A 15730-nucleotide genomic window follows, 5' to 3' on the forward strand; every position below is an offset into this window, starting at 1 on the left:
GCAACACCGAAAAGAAAGCAAACACTCAACAGATTCAGAGATAAGCCTGACGTTGGCGGCCAAAAGCACGCACATTGTTCTGAAACGCAGGCTGCAAAGGAACTCGAACATCTGGACAGATCCAAACCTCCCTGCTCAAAAAGCAAAGAAAACAGGGCTCTGAGAACGTGATTCAATCTGTTATGAAATCTTTAATTTTCTTTTTTTTCAATAAAAAGGGTGTTATGAAATTTTAGAAGGGGTGTAGTACGTGTTGTCTCCATAGATGCTGAAGTGGAGCAATACTCTTAATAGGTTGACTCACAGCCATACTATTAATTTCCTGCAATATGAGGTATATAAAGAGCCTTAATAGCAAAAAAATCTCTTTGTCATTCTCAGGCAATGCTGTCTTATTAATCAAATGAACTGCTTGCACTTGAACTTTTCTTCAGCAGCATTTGTTTTTACCTGTCCATCTCTCTGCCTCGTCGTCCTGTAGCAGCAGGAGAAAAAGTTCCAGCAAAGTAGTTTATCAGCTGATTACATCTGGAGCTGAGGGAGAAGACTCCACTTTGCTCATGGCAAAACTGACTAATGATGCTTATCGTTCTTCCCTGAGGCAGTGTGGCGCGGTGTAGGACCTTTGGCAGAGCATGACAAATTCTGTATTGAACAGATGGGCATTAGGAGGAGAGCCTGTCCAAAAACAGCAGAATTCTCCCTTTTTTTTTCATCCTAGGAATTTTGTTACACAAAAAAGAGCTTGCCGTTAATGTGTGACCTGTTCCAATAAATAATTCAATAACAAGCAATGGTAAATGGAGAAGCTGACTCATGACATTTATGTTCTGCCAGCAATATCTTTAAGTGAGAGTGTAGCATCCTTGCTTTCTTGTGTCATAAGTGCAAGCGAAATGCACAGAACCCATGATTTGTACAGCACTAGCATGGATGTATAGGGCTGTTCTGCCTCATATAAGCCTTAAGAACAGGAGACACTTATTTTACACAGACAGTTATAGTTGTCTGGGGTGGGCAACACAGTCTTGTCATCAAAGCTGAAACCCTGCCTTCTTTGTGAAAATAGCTACTAGCAAACAAATGATATAAATGGGCAGAATGGCCCTTTTTCTGATCTTCTCACTGTGCTTTATTAACACATGGGTCATGTTACCCCATATTGGATTTTAAGTCTTGTGCTTTATGACTCAGCTTTATCTATATTGTATCATTTCCCATTCATCACATTTTCAGTGTTAATCACCAGTTCTCTGTATACAGTTTCAAAGCATTTCAGATACTATTGCTATTGCTTAATACTACATCTATCATTATAATGAGTCATTTTCCCTTTCTGTGTCTCATAAAATGACAAGAGGTTTTTGACGCAGAGAATCCAAATATGAGGATCCCTTGCAGGAAAACACGTACCAATTTCAACAGACATTCTGGAGATAACCTTATTTCTGAAGACATTAGTTAACTCAATATCCCTTGGCAAGTGCTATTTTCCGAAGGACTAGACTTTGCACTTTTTGAAGTTTTATAGTTAAAGAGTTAATTATCCACGGGCGTCATGGGGCAGATGGAGAAGCTTACTTCCCTGTTTCTTGTCATTATTGAATGAGCTCAGTCTGTCAAGGTGATCTAGTTCCTGAGGGTGGCTTACACAAAAGTACAGAAAAAACTGCTGACTGCAGATAGAAGGGTAGGAGAATTTATAATAAAGTACAGCTGTCCATCGTCAACCACATCTCTCACGCAGTTGGCAAAACCTCAGCTGGTAAATACTTGAGTATATGGGAAATAAGGGTTAGGTTCCCACAGTCCATGTTACATGCATCAAGGACTAACGTAACACACAGATTTCTCAAGAGAAAATGACAAATACATTATTATGAAAGTAATATGTTGTAATTGAATTATTTAAGGACAAATGATTGAAAATATCACAGGGAAAAAACATGCTTAAGAGAACATAGAAAAGTACACAGGTGAGCCTCTAGCTGGGTGGAGGGTCGCCGGTGCATCAGGAAGGCAAGACAGTAACACAGGGTCATGAGAGGGTGGAGACGCAGCATGCTTTTCAAACGTTTCAGTGGGCAGAACCATGTATGTGCAAAGGCTTTCCCATGGTTGGGAAGACTGGACCTCAATAAGGAAACAGTGCGTGAGCAAGGGTTCCCCCATGGTCTAGAAGACCTTAATATGGAAACCATGCGTGAGAGAGGGTTTGTCCGCGAAGACCGCGATGACTGGACATATAAACCGTGTTAGAATGAGTTCTGTGGTTGGTGAGGGAAGGCTGTATGGAGTCCTTGTTAAGATACATGCAAGATGACCTCGGAAAGATCAGGATGCTGTACTAATTAGAGACCTTTCCTGCGTTTCAATATTCCAGTCTCAGGGGTCATGTAGGGTACCTGAACGTATCTCTCAGACACTGAGATAGAATGTGCTTAAGAAAAATGTTAAAATCATCAAATGCATCAATACATTTGCACTTCTGTTGCTCTTGATACAGGAAGCCAGGTCAATGACTTGTGCAGTAATGCTGTTGAAAGTCTGAGAGAAGGGTTTTGCATGTGGCAGAATGATTACAGGGCAGAAGTTGAGCAGTGACACACTGTAAGAGTGACAAATCTCTAATCCCACTAATAACACCAAAGTTTTTGGATGTTACAAGGTACAATGAGGCTTCCTCTGTTGAATTAGAGAGGACAAAAAATCAATCTTGTTATTTGTTATGTTTTATAGACTATAAAAAAGGGGAAAGATTATCTTTGTTAATGCTCTGCTTCACTTCAGATTTGTAAGGTCAGTCTTGATGGCCCTACTTGTTTTTGTTGGTCCTAATGTACAGTAGATTTTTGGTTTCTGTTGCAAAAGCTCTCATCCAATATCTTAAAGTGTGGATTAGATTAAAAATGTAGAATTTAAAAATGTCCTTGAAATCCTTGTAGTTTTTACATGTTACAGATGTTTTTACAAATATGTTTTCTCTTTTCCAATTTGCTTGATATAGCAAACTAAGTTGGAAATTGCTGTTTTCAGAATAATGTGATTGATCTGTGAGAGACAGGGAGGCTTTGTCTGATACCTGGGTATAAGAATACACAATTACATCAATGACTTTTTAATAGTGATTTAAAAACCATGAAGGAAACAGATTCCCTAATGAGTGTATTTAAATCTCACTCTGCAAATGCAATTCAATGGAAAACCACTTATGTGCACTACTGTATATACAGAAGATATGAACTGATGGACATGCTAGTCAGATTCCTTTCAGTTAACGCAGATCTACTTTGGCCTGATATTGTGTTGGATTTTCAATTTTGTTTTTACTCACCAGACAAATCGCATACTTATTTGTGGTTTCAAAGAAATTTTTTGTTTTTCAACTGAGCAAAGAAACTCTTGGGAATCCAGTTAGAAAAAAAGTCTTGATGCATGCAGGGTGCATAACTCCAGTGTTTTAGTCAGTAGGTTTTCATCAGGCCAGATTACTGTACCCATGGAATGTGAGGGTCAAACCATTTTCCATTTACTCTGAGAAGTGTGACTCCTCAGCATGAGGTGGCTTGACTTTCTTTTAAGTTTATCTGACTGATTTTTATCCAAAGCAGGTGAATCGGGTATTTGGCTAATTTGTGGTGGTGTGATTCTGCTCCCTTAAAATTAGTCTCCGAAGAGATTATCAGTTTGTCAAATCTATGAGCTTTGGATCCCACAGATTACCAGTGATTCTATATGTTTACTTACAAGGAAAATTAAAGCAGATAAAGAGTTTCTGTGTGCAGATCTAAACAGTCTCCAAGTATGGAAAGCATTTTCTGCATTTATTTTGTTATATTGGGGTAATTTGCTAAAATACTGTATTATAAAGATATTAAGCAGCAATGTTTCTTCTGTAGGTTTCATTACCACAGATTGTCCAATGTGTATTTGGCTCTGTCAATTTTCTTTGCACATTGCCACAAAACGAAAGCACAGCTCCTTCCTGTCATTGGATAATTTTGGCTACCTCCAAAGTAACGTGTGGCTTGTTAAGAGTCTAATTCAAAACAGGTTCTGGGTGTTGAAAATGCGGCCTTTTACCAGAAAGCCATTAAACCTCAGGACATGCATGACAAATTAAGATAAGTGGCTCTGGTCTGTTAAGGATGTTAGGATGCAGCTCACAAGTGGTAGATCAGTGAGCAAATGCAATGCAAATCACAGCACATGGTACAAGCATTAAAAAGAAGGCTCCACAGCTGAAACGTGTTTCCTTTCTTTTCTTTTCAGCATGGAATAAACCTGTTACCTGTTCCTTTGCTGATAAGGCTCCACAGCTGAAACGTGTTTCCTTTCTTTTCTTTTCAGCATGGAATAAACCTGTTACCTGTTCCTTTGCTGATGCAGCTACCTACTTGAACTTTTTTTTATCTGCCGTGTTTGGAATGATCACATCAAAATCCGATTTAATATCCAAATTGGCTTGTAGCCGAGGCGATTTATTTGTGATTATACATGAGTATGGATTACAGGTGTGCAGATTCCCTGCAGGTCTTTTAAAGCTGGGACCACAGTCTTCAGATCTTCAGGTCTCCACTTACTGAGAAATGTGTACAATAGCTGCTGTAGTCGTTATATATTGCCTATCCATTCACACAGACCTGCGATCCTTGGTCATGTAAAACAGTCACCTTGTTTTTCATGTGTATCATCCAATTTGCGTGCAGGCTGAGCCAGAGTGTTGGTGAAGAAGTTTGAGCTTGGGACAGGTGGTTGGTCACTCATGCCAATCTCAGATGCACCTGATGCATCTACTGCCCTAATTTAATGTGTCTTGTCTGAGAATAGGAGTGAGCATAAGCAGCTGACATTTAGGGTTTCCCAGAAAAGACTCCCTTGTCTTCCTTCCTTCAAATACAGGCAACCCACAAAGTGGGTAGAGCACATTCTCACCAGGACTGAAAGGAATGGCAGGCTTGTTTGTGTTGTTCACTGAAAAGCCCTGCAGGTTCATTTTGGCATCAGCGTTAAGAGCTAGCAGGAGAGAGAACGAAAGTTCTTTGTCGTCTCAGTTTCTTTTTGAGTCACAAGTTTGTTAGTATATCTATGCAGGAAGTTAAGAGTTAATTATTTTTCATCCTCAAAAGTATGGGCTGCTGTCTTTTGCTTTTGTTTCTGGCAATTCCTGGTACTTATGATAAAGGGAAAGGAATAGGATAGTAATTGAAGACAGACACGAGGTTTTTGGTAAAAGACCGCTATTAGTATGCTTGACCTCCAAGTTACCTTTTGTTTGCATGAGCTCTCCTGATGTTCCTCCTAAACATTAAACAGTGCCCACTAATTTGGGAATGAACATTCCCCCTTCGGTGTCTGATCTTCATTTCTGCTCAGGCTCAACAATGCGTGTATTTACAATGCAAAATAACGTTTTTTGTATGAACCAAACATATGTGATTTACATCAAGATTGTTTATAACTGCTACATTATTATATATTGTAACAAAATAAGAGAACAAAATGATTAATTGTGTGTCTTTGGGGCTTTGAGTACTGTAGGTTAATACTGCTGTGAAAACAGCACGGACTTTAACACTGCTCAAGGTATTGATCACACTTTGCACTCCACTGAAACAGTTCTCATTTATTGTTTCTGTGGAATTCGCTCAGTGGTTTCCATCGTATACAGCATAGTCTAATCGGAAAACTCTGATCATTGCATATTGCTGGCACGAAGCAGTGGTGTGGTTTAACTTCTCCTGAGAAGGCCAGTGAAGGACAGCAGATGGCAAACCTAGAACAGAAAGATGGATTGTGATGCTAATAACTCTTTCTTCTTCCTGTGCTGTCAGGTAGATCTGATGTCTTTCTTCAGAAAGCAGATCCTGTGAAACAATGTGGCTTTGCCACATGATTGTAAATGCAGGCAGGATCTATTGATCATTTAGAATTTAGTCTGGCTTGTGTTGTGGATCTCATGGGTTTGAATTTAACCTTTTTAAATTTTTGCTTTGCTATAGTCGCTTTTATTGTCGTTGCCTGGGGGGTGGAATCGGGCAACAGCAATGAAAGCAACTTTGAGAAAGCACAATCAGTCAGACAAAGCAAAACTTTCTTCAATTAGTTTTTTTTTTATTCATTTTTAGCGACCCAGTTTGTGCCACAAAGTGAATGAGCGTGATTTCTCTCTTGTCTCCGCAGATGTGATTGAAGGAGAGGAAGCCCAGAAGCCCGCCATGCGTGTTTGTGTTAAAAGAAGCCCGTGAAGACCCTTTTGCCTCAGAACAAAGTGCCGCTTGGGGATCCAAGCCCAGTGTTGAGCAGTACCGAGATTCAATTACTTCTGAGAACGAGCCCCCATATCTGGGGAGATTGACACATCTGCAGCTCTGCTCTTGGGTAGCCATGCGGATTATCGGTGCCCATCCGTTCTTTCTGTGTGCCACAGCACTATTTGCAGTCGTCCACACAGCTGCTGCGACAGATCTGGACATCACCCCTCGCATCAGCTTTCTGTACAGTAAGTAAAAGTCCCACCTGTACCCTGACGAGGCGGAAAGAGCCCTGCTTTCCTGATCAGAGCACACCACGTGCTGTAAGGATTCTATGAGATGGAACCTCTACTCTACCATTTTGTTTTTTTGATGCCACTTTCTGCAACTTTGTTTACATAGAAAGACTCTAAATAGCCCCAGAGGCCTGCCAGCTGGGGTGAATGTTATAATATAAATCAGAAACACAGCAGTCGCCTGCAATCGCGTGTGTGCAGGAAAGAGAGAAATAACTTTAGAAATGTACACAAGGAACCACAAGAACATCTTTGTTGTTTTTTAGAGTCTGCAGTTGCTGCTGACCTTGGTCTGCTGGTTATCAATTTACTGGAAGCTCCATAATGCCGCTTGGTTTGGCTGTTTTCTTTTGTTTTTTGATCTACAAATAAAAGCAGCTTGAGTTGACCCTAGCTGTCTGAGGTGATGGAAGCTCTCGTCTTCCCTGAGGCTTATACAAGGCTCAATGATTTTCCAAAGCCCTACCGCTTGCTGGGTGTTGATAAACGGTAAAACGATCCTTGGGCTGTAGCAGGAAAGCCCTGGGAGAAAATTGTTTCTGGTTTTTCAGTAGCTGGACTCGTGGCTGTGTCTTAACTTGAAGTCCTAGATTCTTTTATCCAGTGATTAATCTGTGATGCTAATTAAACTGGAAATAAATTGAATTAAATTTGACCTTCTAAAAACACCATAGGTCCCTGTCATAGGTCAGGGTCCTATGGCTTCCTTTTCAGTTGATCATCAGGAAATAAGTGAAAGCTACTAGGAGTAGAAACTAGTGCTGCAGTAAGACACATCCAGTTTTGTCTTGAGTAAGTTATTTATAACCCTCAGTCGGTGTCACCAGTGCAGTTGGTGCTCTTTTTTTAATCTCTTTGGGTTTTCCATGTGCGTGACAGCGTGTCACCATGTGTGAGTAGGTTGCTTGTGTTACTGGTTTCACCCACGCAAATGGGCGCAGCCAGGCAGGTGTTTTGCGATGTGCAGCAACCATTTAAAAACAGCAGTGCTATGTTGGGATATTGGCACACATGCTCTATTAAATCCCCTCCCAGCACTGTCAAATCGATTCCCAGGACCGGGTTCATGCCAGCTTGACTAAAGTGAAAAATCTTGTTTTATTTATTTATAACTCACTCTTTCCATTTCAGTGTGTTACCTTAGTGTAGAACAACACTTGGTGCTGAGCCAAGAGAACCTCTGTTTTTCTTGGCCGGCTGACAGATGTGGTTTGTTTTCAGGTTTTAACGGGTGGTTGTTAATGCCAAAGGTATTAGGAGAATTGTTTTCTGAGTAATTGAAAACAATGGGGAGCAGTAATTGTAAACATCGGTCGGTCTTGCACAAGAACACCGTGTTATGTCTCCGACTGCGGGCGTTGTGTTGACAGGGTTTTAAATTATGTGGAATCTTTTCTCTCTAGATCGACTAATGTAATCTTTCAAAAAAGACTAAAAAAGGCCTGATTTCTCCCTCCACCACCATCTATAGTTCACTTTGACTGTCATTCTGAAACACGTGTGACTTATTATCATTAGCATTATCATATGCAGAAAGTTCACAGAGGTGTCAACACAGCATTTTCCATTATATGGAAGCACAATTACAGCATTTGAAAGTGTTGTTAATTGATACCTGTAGATGCATTGTGGGACTACTCATGTAATTGGAGACAGGTAGTGACGTATGGCTGTAAATTATGGCTAATTTGCGATAAATCATTCAGCAAGTGTGTGTACATTGTCAAGGTAATTCTTCTTCATGAAAAAGGTTGTCCATTCTTCAGGACTGTTGCTAATTTTGCTTGTAGATTTGCAGTAACCATGTAAATCTCAAAGCTCAGCAAATATAGAACCACGTGTGCTGTGTCTGGCCTGCTAAAGGAGCTGCAGAGTAGAGTGGGCTCAGTGTGTCTGCTGGTCTGCAAGGTGGTGATCATTTCTTTCTTTCTGAGCCTGCAAGTTTTTAAACCCGTCACCGCATTTCAGGTAGCACAGCCTGTCTGAGCATGATTGCGACCTCTTTGGAGACATTTATTAATCACAATCTCGCTCACCTGCCAGCCTACACATGGAGCCTACAACACCGTCTTAATTAAGCACTTCAGAGAAAATACAGGCCATCCATTACAAGAAGACACATAAGCCTGAACTTTGTGTCTACATTAAATGGCTGATATTTGCATTAGGCTGGGGCCTACATCTTCTTCTACATGAGATTAATGCAAAGCAGAATGGAACTGTTAACATCAGTACAGAAATACATATCAGCAAGTACCTTAAAATAGGATCAATCGGAGATAAGATGTCATCTCATTTTATTTTTGTGATGTTTCTTCAGAAAACGTATTTATTCTAACCAGCCTGAGATTAGTTCTGTAATCCTCAACTGCAGCGTGAATCTCACTGTGGCACTGCGGATATACTGCACAGCAGGACATGGCAGGGGAAGTGATGAGGCTGTCAGAATGACAAGATGGGCAGGAGGTGGGGTTTGCAGGGTGAATGACAAAAATGTGACTTGCTAACAAAGTGTTTATTGTAGCACAGCCTAGACTTTTCAGTGAGCATGCCCTGGATTCTGAAGGTACTGTACAACGTGCAGCTGACCACTTGCTGGTCCTGGGGGACAGGACCCCAGGACCCCAGTAATTCAGCAGATCGCTTTCGTGCTATGAAACAACTAAAACGTGTCTCCCACCCTCTTTGATTTACCCCAGCACCAGGACTATGGACAGGCCACGTGTGGAAGTGAGGAAGACACTGTGTTATCAGGTCACGTGTCCTGATCACCTGAAAGAGCAGTATTGGTGAGCCTCTATAGGAAGCAATATCTCCTTCCTTGTGAGGACTCCAGCTCCTAATGAAAGAGCTAATCTTTCTTGTATAATTAATGGAGATTTAGAGGGGTTATATTGATGTGCCTATCAGATGAGACTCGAGGGACTTCATACTGTCCACACACTGATGGCAGTGGGGCTAATCCATTTTTATCCTTTTGCCCTTTGACCTGTCTGTGTATTTGACCTTTTAATGGGCCATTTAAATGGTTTTTAATAGATGAAAACAAATACTTCAATTTAAAGTGCAGTTCCGATGACAATGCTACTGATTCTATAGTCAATACCACCAATTATTTTTTTCTTTCTACTTTCTGCTTTTTGCTGTTATTATTTAGACAGAGGTGTCAGATAAAATCAGATATCAGGAGTTAAGCAAGGTTGGGCCATGTCAGTACTGGGGCTAGAGCCCTCCAAGAAAAAACAGGTTCCTATTGCCAATGGTACCGGTGGACCATTAGGCAGCCTTTTCCGCTTTAGACCAGAATCTCCAAATCAGTGCTCCAGTATGGTACCAGAGAACACTGGGCTGTAGGAATTATTGTCTTTCAGATCCTCAGATATTTAACTCATGAAATTTAAGTCATGGCTACATGATTAATAAAGATCCAAAGGAATGTTTCAAAAGAGTAGGGGTGTTAAGCCCATTGTCCTGCCTTAATTTACTATGTCCTTGTGCACCTGAAGCCTACCCTAATGTTTCCCCTAAATTCAATTGGTGGAGCATGTCTCATAAATCATCTGTGCAGTGAGGCTACTGGTGCAGAGGGGCTGCTGTGTGTCACCCAGGCTGGGGCTGCACCTCAGTGGGGAAAGAAAGGAGTCCCCTCCTGTATGTGACGTACTTGGGGTCCTATGGTTTGAAACCCTAAAGAAATGCAGTAATAATTTACTCATAGTTCACCTGCTATCAATGAGTTTCAGTTTTATGCTTAACATATAGAATCGTGATCGATCTTTGTACCAGTGGATTATATAATCATACATGGAAGTTAATGGAAAAAAATAGTCTTAAATGAAGTGTCGGTGTGTATTCTCTATGCACTGACCCTCTAACACTCCTGTCGGCATGGAGCACTGGGTCATGACAGAGGTTTAGACATGCACCGTTGCCTGTCAGAGAACTTGGGACAGCACGCGTGCTGCCTTTGAAAACCCGCCAGGCCCCCTTAGACAAAAGTGTAGAAAAGTATCATAGAATAGAACATACTTCCTAGAAAGCTTTGGAAACTTTTCTTTCCAATTGCGCTGAACCTGCGCAAAGACTAAGAAATTGTAGACCCTTTAACACAGGGGTATCGCATTCAATATTACATGTATCGTAAGGAAACTTGCATGAAAAAAGGTGTATAAGACAAGCCAGAGACACCAAGAAAGGAAATGGACTGCTTAACACTGAATAAAGCTCTCCTTTTGTATTAAGTTGTTAGGTTTTCTATTTCTAATTTCTTTAAACAGACACTAAAAGAGCCACAAAGTATTCTATAGACTGACTTTAATATAGAGTACTATGTATTTCAGTGTTTTTCAGAAGTATAAACTGTTATAGAATTAGTATAGTCCTCATATTTTGTAGTTATGCAGTTTCCATAATAGTAATTATATATTTGTTAAGTTTTCTTAGCAGTAAAGAAACAAGCAGAGGCTAAAAAAAGACCGTTAAAAGAAGAAGATATCTTGTCTGTGGAGCCTTCAGCTGTTCTGTTTTTTCTTCTCTCTTTGTACTTTCTGGCATGAAATGAACCTGTTTATTCCCTTGCACTCACGCAGCAGCTTCTCAGTAGTAGTTCATGTTCAGACAGTTTATAGGAGTGACACACCACTTGGCAGTAGGACAGCAGGAGTTGTATGTTGCTTTAATTTGTGGCTGCACGTTTTTTCTTGTGTGATGAAAGCACAGCTTAAATTGCGCATATCCTGGTTTTCATGTGACCTGCAACTGTCTGAGAAGTGTCCCACTTCCCTCTGCCCAAACAAATGGCCATTTATGATAGGCCTTATTTACTGACCTTCATCATATCCAGGTTCCATCATTGAACCAATGCTTATAAAAAAGCCTTTTCCAATAATTTCGATGAGTTCATGCTGAAATTTGTGGAATGGGTTCTGGTTTGTTAAACTGCAGCTTTTTAATGTTGTAAGAAGTGGACATCAAGGAAGACAACCCAACACTTGAGAGCAGAAGAGGATAGATGGGAAATAAAAAAACTGAAATAAGTGAGTTTGTCTGGCTTTAAGTGTACAGGCGTCTTTTAGATGGCTAATACAAAGCTTTGCTCATCTTGAATATGAGAACATACCAAATGTCACAATCGAGAAGAGGCTGTTCAGCCCATCTTTGGTACTTGCTAAAGTTGATCTCAAACAGCTGTTTATGAGAGCAGCCAGGGTATCGATTTCAGCAACATGTCTGGGTAGCTAGTTTCAGACTTACACAATCCTTTGCATCAAGATGCGCCTCCTACTCTAGGTTTCAAATGTATTTCCAATGATTAAAGAACCTCTGCCAAGAACGCATCATGCCACTGTCAAATTTGTCTTAGATGGAAATTATGTAATATAATTACAGCTGCAATTTTCAGTTTTTCCAAAAATTCCCACTGGATGGACCTGAAATATTTGGAAACGCTTTTGCCTTGGAGTTCATTGTTCTCATTTTTAATTAATTTTTTCAAAAGCTCTTGGCTTAACTGATTGTCGTGGCTCCATATTAACTATAATCCTTCTGATAGCAATGCTAGACTAATGAATGCTCTTATACCTTTTGCGGTTCTAACTCTGTAAGTACCTTTTTATAACTTTTTGATATTCATTCTCCCACTCTCCAGTGCTGCCAGAGACAGAGTTGGTTTTACTGACTCTGCGGCCATATGTTAAGTGAAACTGCACGTGGTCATCTGTATTCCATTACATTCCAGCAGGAGACCTCCAAGCACAGTCTCGTGCATCTGGCAATCCAGAAGAAGCCCTAATAGTTTAAAGAATCCCTTCAAGCCCCTTTTCAGTCCTCTAGCCTTGATGTCATAACGCAACCCAGATGCCCAATACTCTGCTTTCTCCTGGGATGGGCTGCCTGAGCCTGCCCCTCCTTTTGCAGGGCGCGTTTGTTATCCAGCACTCAATCATTTTACATCTTGAGGGCTACAGCAGTCACAGAACCGGTCCGTAGGAGGATAATAACCGTCTGTATAATTCATTTTTCTGGAGGGTGTATGGGAGCATGTGCAAACAGCTCATCTGATAATTGCTTTTGCTTTCCTTCTCTCTTTTCCATTACGCTATTGATGGGCAGTGATCTGACCTGGCTGACGTCTTGCCCCTGTTGTTTGGGAGTTTACTCTGTAAAGATAAGGCAGTTGAGCTACTGCAGGTCCCCGAGAGGCAAAGCAGATGCTTCTCTCCTGCTGCTGTGTGGTATATCTTCTCATCGCTGTGCTGCCACCGCCCAGGTTTGGCTCTGCATTTATGAATAAGGGAGGGTGCTGCGCAGCTCAGGGTTAGCTTCTGTACGGAAGATGGATGGAGCCTGAAAGACATCAAACCACAGAATGGCCTAAAAAAAGGTCAAAGGCAATTTTCTTTTTGTTTTATCCACTTCCAGGACACAATGGGGAACTTGGCAAACTTTTATTTTTTGAAGAAAAAACATTTGGGAATTGTGTGTATATTCATCACTCCTATCTGCTTGTATCAGAGCAATAACCTTGTTTCCAACTAACATCTGGTTGCAGATGTGCATCATGCGGCCTCACTGAGGGGAGAGAAGAGAGAACCCATCTGGGACTGGTCTCACAGTGCAGGTGGAAAGACCATGATATTCCAGCTTCAAACAGCACCTGATCTGTAATGATAGTCACTGTTTCCTCGCCTCTCTCCTCTTTGGTTTTAAGCTTCCTCTACCTCCCACGCAACCAGCCTGCCTGCTCTTGCATTTGTGGGCTGGCAGCCTCACTAATGACCCAACAGTCCTTAATTTCTTTTGTTTCCTCTATCCCGATGGGCATTTAGGGATATATCTGTGCTGTCATTTGATGGCAGCTGATGCAAAGCACTTATCAGGGTGTCGTCCCAAATCTCATAAATTATGGTTAATATCACTGCTATTCCTAATGTATGTAACGCGTGCCAATGTTTAAAGTCAGTGTGCTGCTCATTCTCGTGTTCAGAAATTCAACTCCTCTTTTGGGAAATGTGTTGAATTACTAAATTAGAAACTACCTTTTCTAGCTAAAAGAATAACAGTTACTGACTTAATCCACCTTGACTCATTCGTTTTCTATAGTAATGTATGTTCCGTACTTGTAGCTGCAATTCTAGTTTCATGTGGAATTGAAGTGTAGGCATTTCTTGATGCACTTGGGTTTTAAATGTCTTTTAAATGGACTTAGAACTGTGCGAGAACTGTTCAGTGCTGCTGAACTGAATCTGCTTTGCTCATTTCCCTGAGCCACGGTCAGCGTGAAAGACTGCATGGACAAAAAGCTGCTTATCTTGGCTGGCGATGAGCACTTAATGGACTCCAGTTGAAGTCTTATGCAGCAGTATTCAGTTTTGCAGATTTTTTTCCGGATTTGTCTCCCTAGCGTCGTGTGGGCTTAGCAATGAGAGCATGGCACTGCCACTTTAAAACAGACATTTCTGCCAAGTCACCAACATGGGTTTGAGATGACATCCGCCACTGAAACATGCGACACAAGCAGAGCAGCTGTTAGCTTGGCCTTGTGGGGAATGAGTGGCCTGATGCAGACGCTTAGACAAAAAGTTACAACAGTGGTATGGACAATCTGCAGTCTGGACTCCTCAATGTTGGTGAGGTGTTCATTGTAACGTGGCAGGGTCTGTAGGGCTTGACCTGCCCTGTCCTGATCCTGGGAACCCTTAAACCTGATGCCTGATTGTCTGGAAACGTACCTAACTGCACTGACTATGTTCTTGATTCAGTCCTGTGCAGGTTTATTTCCACTCAAACTTCAGAGACTTGAAGTCACTTAGGCGAGCAGTTTCCAACATGTTTAAGAGAATTAAGGAGTTTAAATGAATTCTGTTATTAGGTCAGTTAAGGATTCGACTGAGTAAGTGAATGCTCAGCTGGAACAAAAACAAGCAGGGCCTCCTGGATTGGCAACTGCTGCCTTAGGGGCTTCCAGAACTGCTAGCAGAGTTAATAAACTAAAGAACTGCCACCCAAACTGACGTCAACACTGCATTCAGACCTTTGACCTCTGCAAATAAATGAGAAACCATAAGACCGAGAGTAATCAATTGAAAAGGGGGTGGGATAATGTAAAAAGATTATGTTTAAAGACCTGGCCCCACCTGGTTTTGAGGTAAGGGGTGTGTGAATGTACGCTGTTAGTTTTAAAGATAAATGTGAGTCGGTTGTGTTGGCAGATAAGCACAGAGTCCAGTGAGAAATGAGGCTTTGCTGTACAAGGCTGTACTCAGCTCACTTGAACTCCTACACTGCTGCTGTTTTTAAGACAGTTAGCCAGTTCCTCCCCCTTCTCCTGCCAGGCTGTTGGTGAAAAGCGGCCTCTTGCTGTCTGAAATCTCGACTTCTCAGATGTAATCAAGGGTGGTGGAGGGGATCGTGGCCTCCTTCTCTTAAAACAGCCTGCTGAGGACCCAGGCTCACCATTAGGTTTCTTCCTCTTTCTGCAAAAAGAAATTGGATTAAGAGCTGCACTAACAGACACAGCAAAATTTTATTCCCCAGCAAAGAAAAAGAACAGAAGTTTATTTGATGTTCTGTAGCGTGTGATATCGGTTTTAGCGTGGGGGCTTAAGGAGATTTTAAAGATTGCAAAATTTACATGCAACCATAAAAGCTGTTTTTCCACTCTCCAGAAGAGTACTATTCAGAAGCAACCAAGAGGAATGTGATCAGAAAGCTCTGTATAATTTATTACCCTCTCTCTTTAATCCAGGGTCTGTATGATGTAAGATTACAATGGGAATGCGTGTGTAGGAGAAGAGAAATAACTCTCAAACTCTTGCATTCTCAGGTTTCCAATACATTTCATTAATCCCATGTGAACACACAGGTTTCATTGACAAACAAGCTGTTGCACAGTTTTTGATGGGGAAGAAAAGCTACTTACTCAAACAAGGTGTGTGTTAGTATCTACAGAACCAGCACAGACTGCGCATTGCTTCTGTGATCTGCTTTAAAGCCCAGATTGCTGAAGAGTGCTCTACAGAAGGGTCTTTGATCCCATCCTGCTGTAACATTAGACTCAGCTCTTAGTGAAACAGCGGAGCAGCAAAATCAACACTTTTCCCCTGAGGCAAGAAAATTAATTTTCCCCAAATGGATTAGTGAGCAGTGCAGCGCAGATACAACTGTTTACTTACTAACTTC

General features: G+C 41.3%; 1 protein-coding gene across 2 annotated transcripts in view; it reads left to right on the forward strand.

Annotated features, from left to right (window-relative positions):
• The window catches only part of LOC148831445 (semaphorin-4B-like), a 60843-nt gene that overhangs the window by 18315 nt on the left and 26798 nt on the right, over positions 1 to 15730 (forward strand). For both annotated transcript variants that reach the window (XM_088921297.1, XM_088921298.1), the window contains exon 2: positions 6184 to 6502. In XM_088921297.1, the coding sequence (XP_088777423.1) occupies positions 6388 to 6502 (115 nt within the window). In that variant the 5' untranslated portion in view covers positions 6184 to 6387. The remainder of the gene's footprint in view (positions 1 to 6183; positions 6503 to 15730) is intronic.

This window comes from Atractosteus spatula, chromosome 7 (genome assembly GCF_055471065.1).
Source record: "Atractosteus spatula isolate fAtrSpa1 chromosome 7, fAtrSpa1.hap1, whole genome shotgun sequence".
Taxonomy (NCBI): Eukaryota; Metazoa; Chordata; class Actinopteri; order Semionotiformes; family Lepisosteidae; genus Atractosteus; species Atractosteus spatula.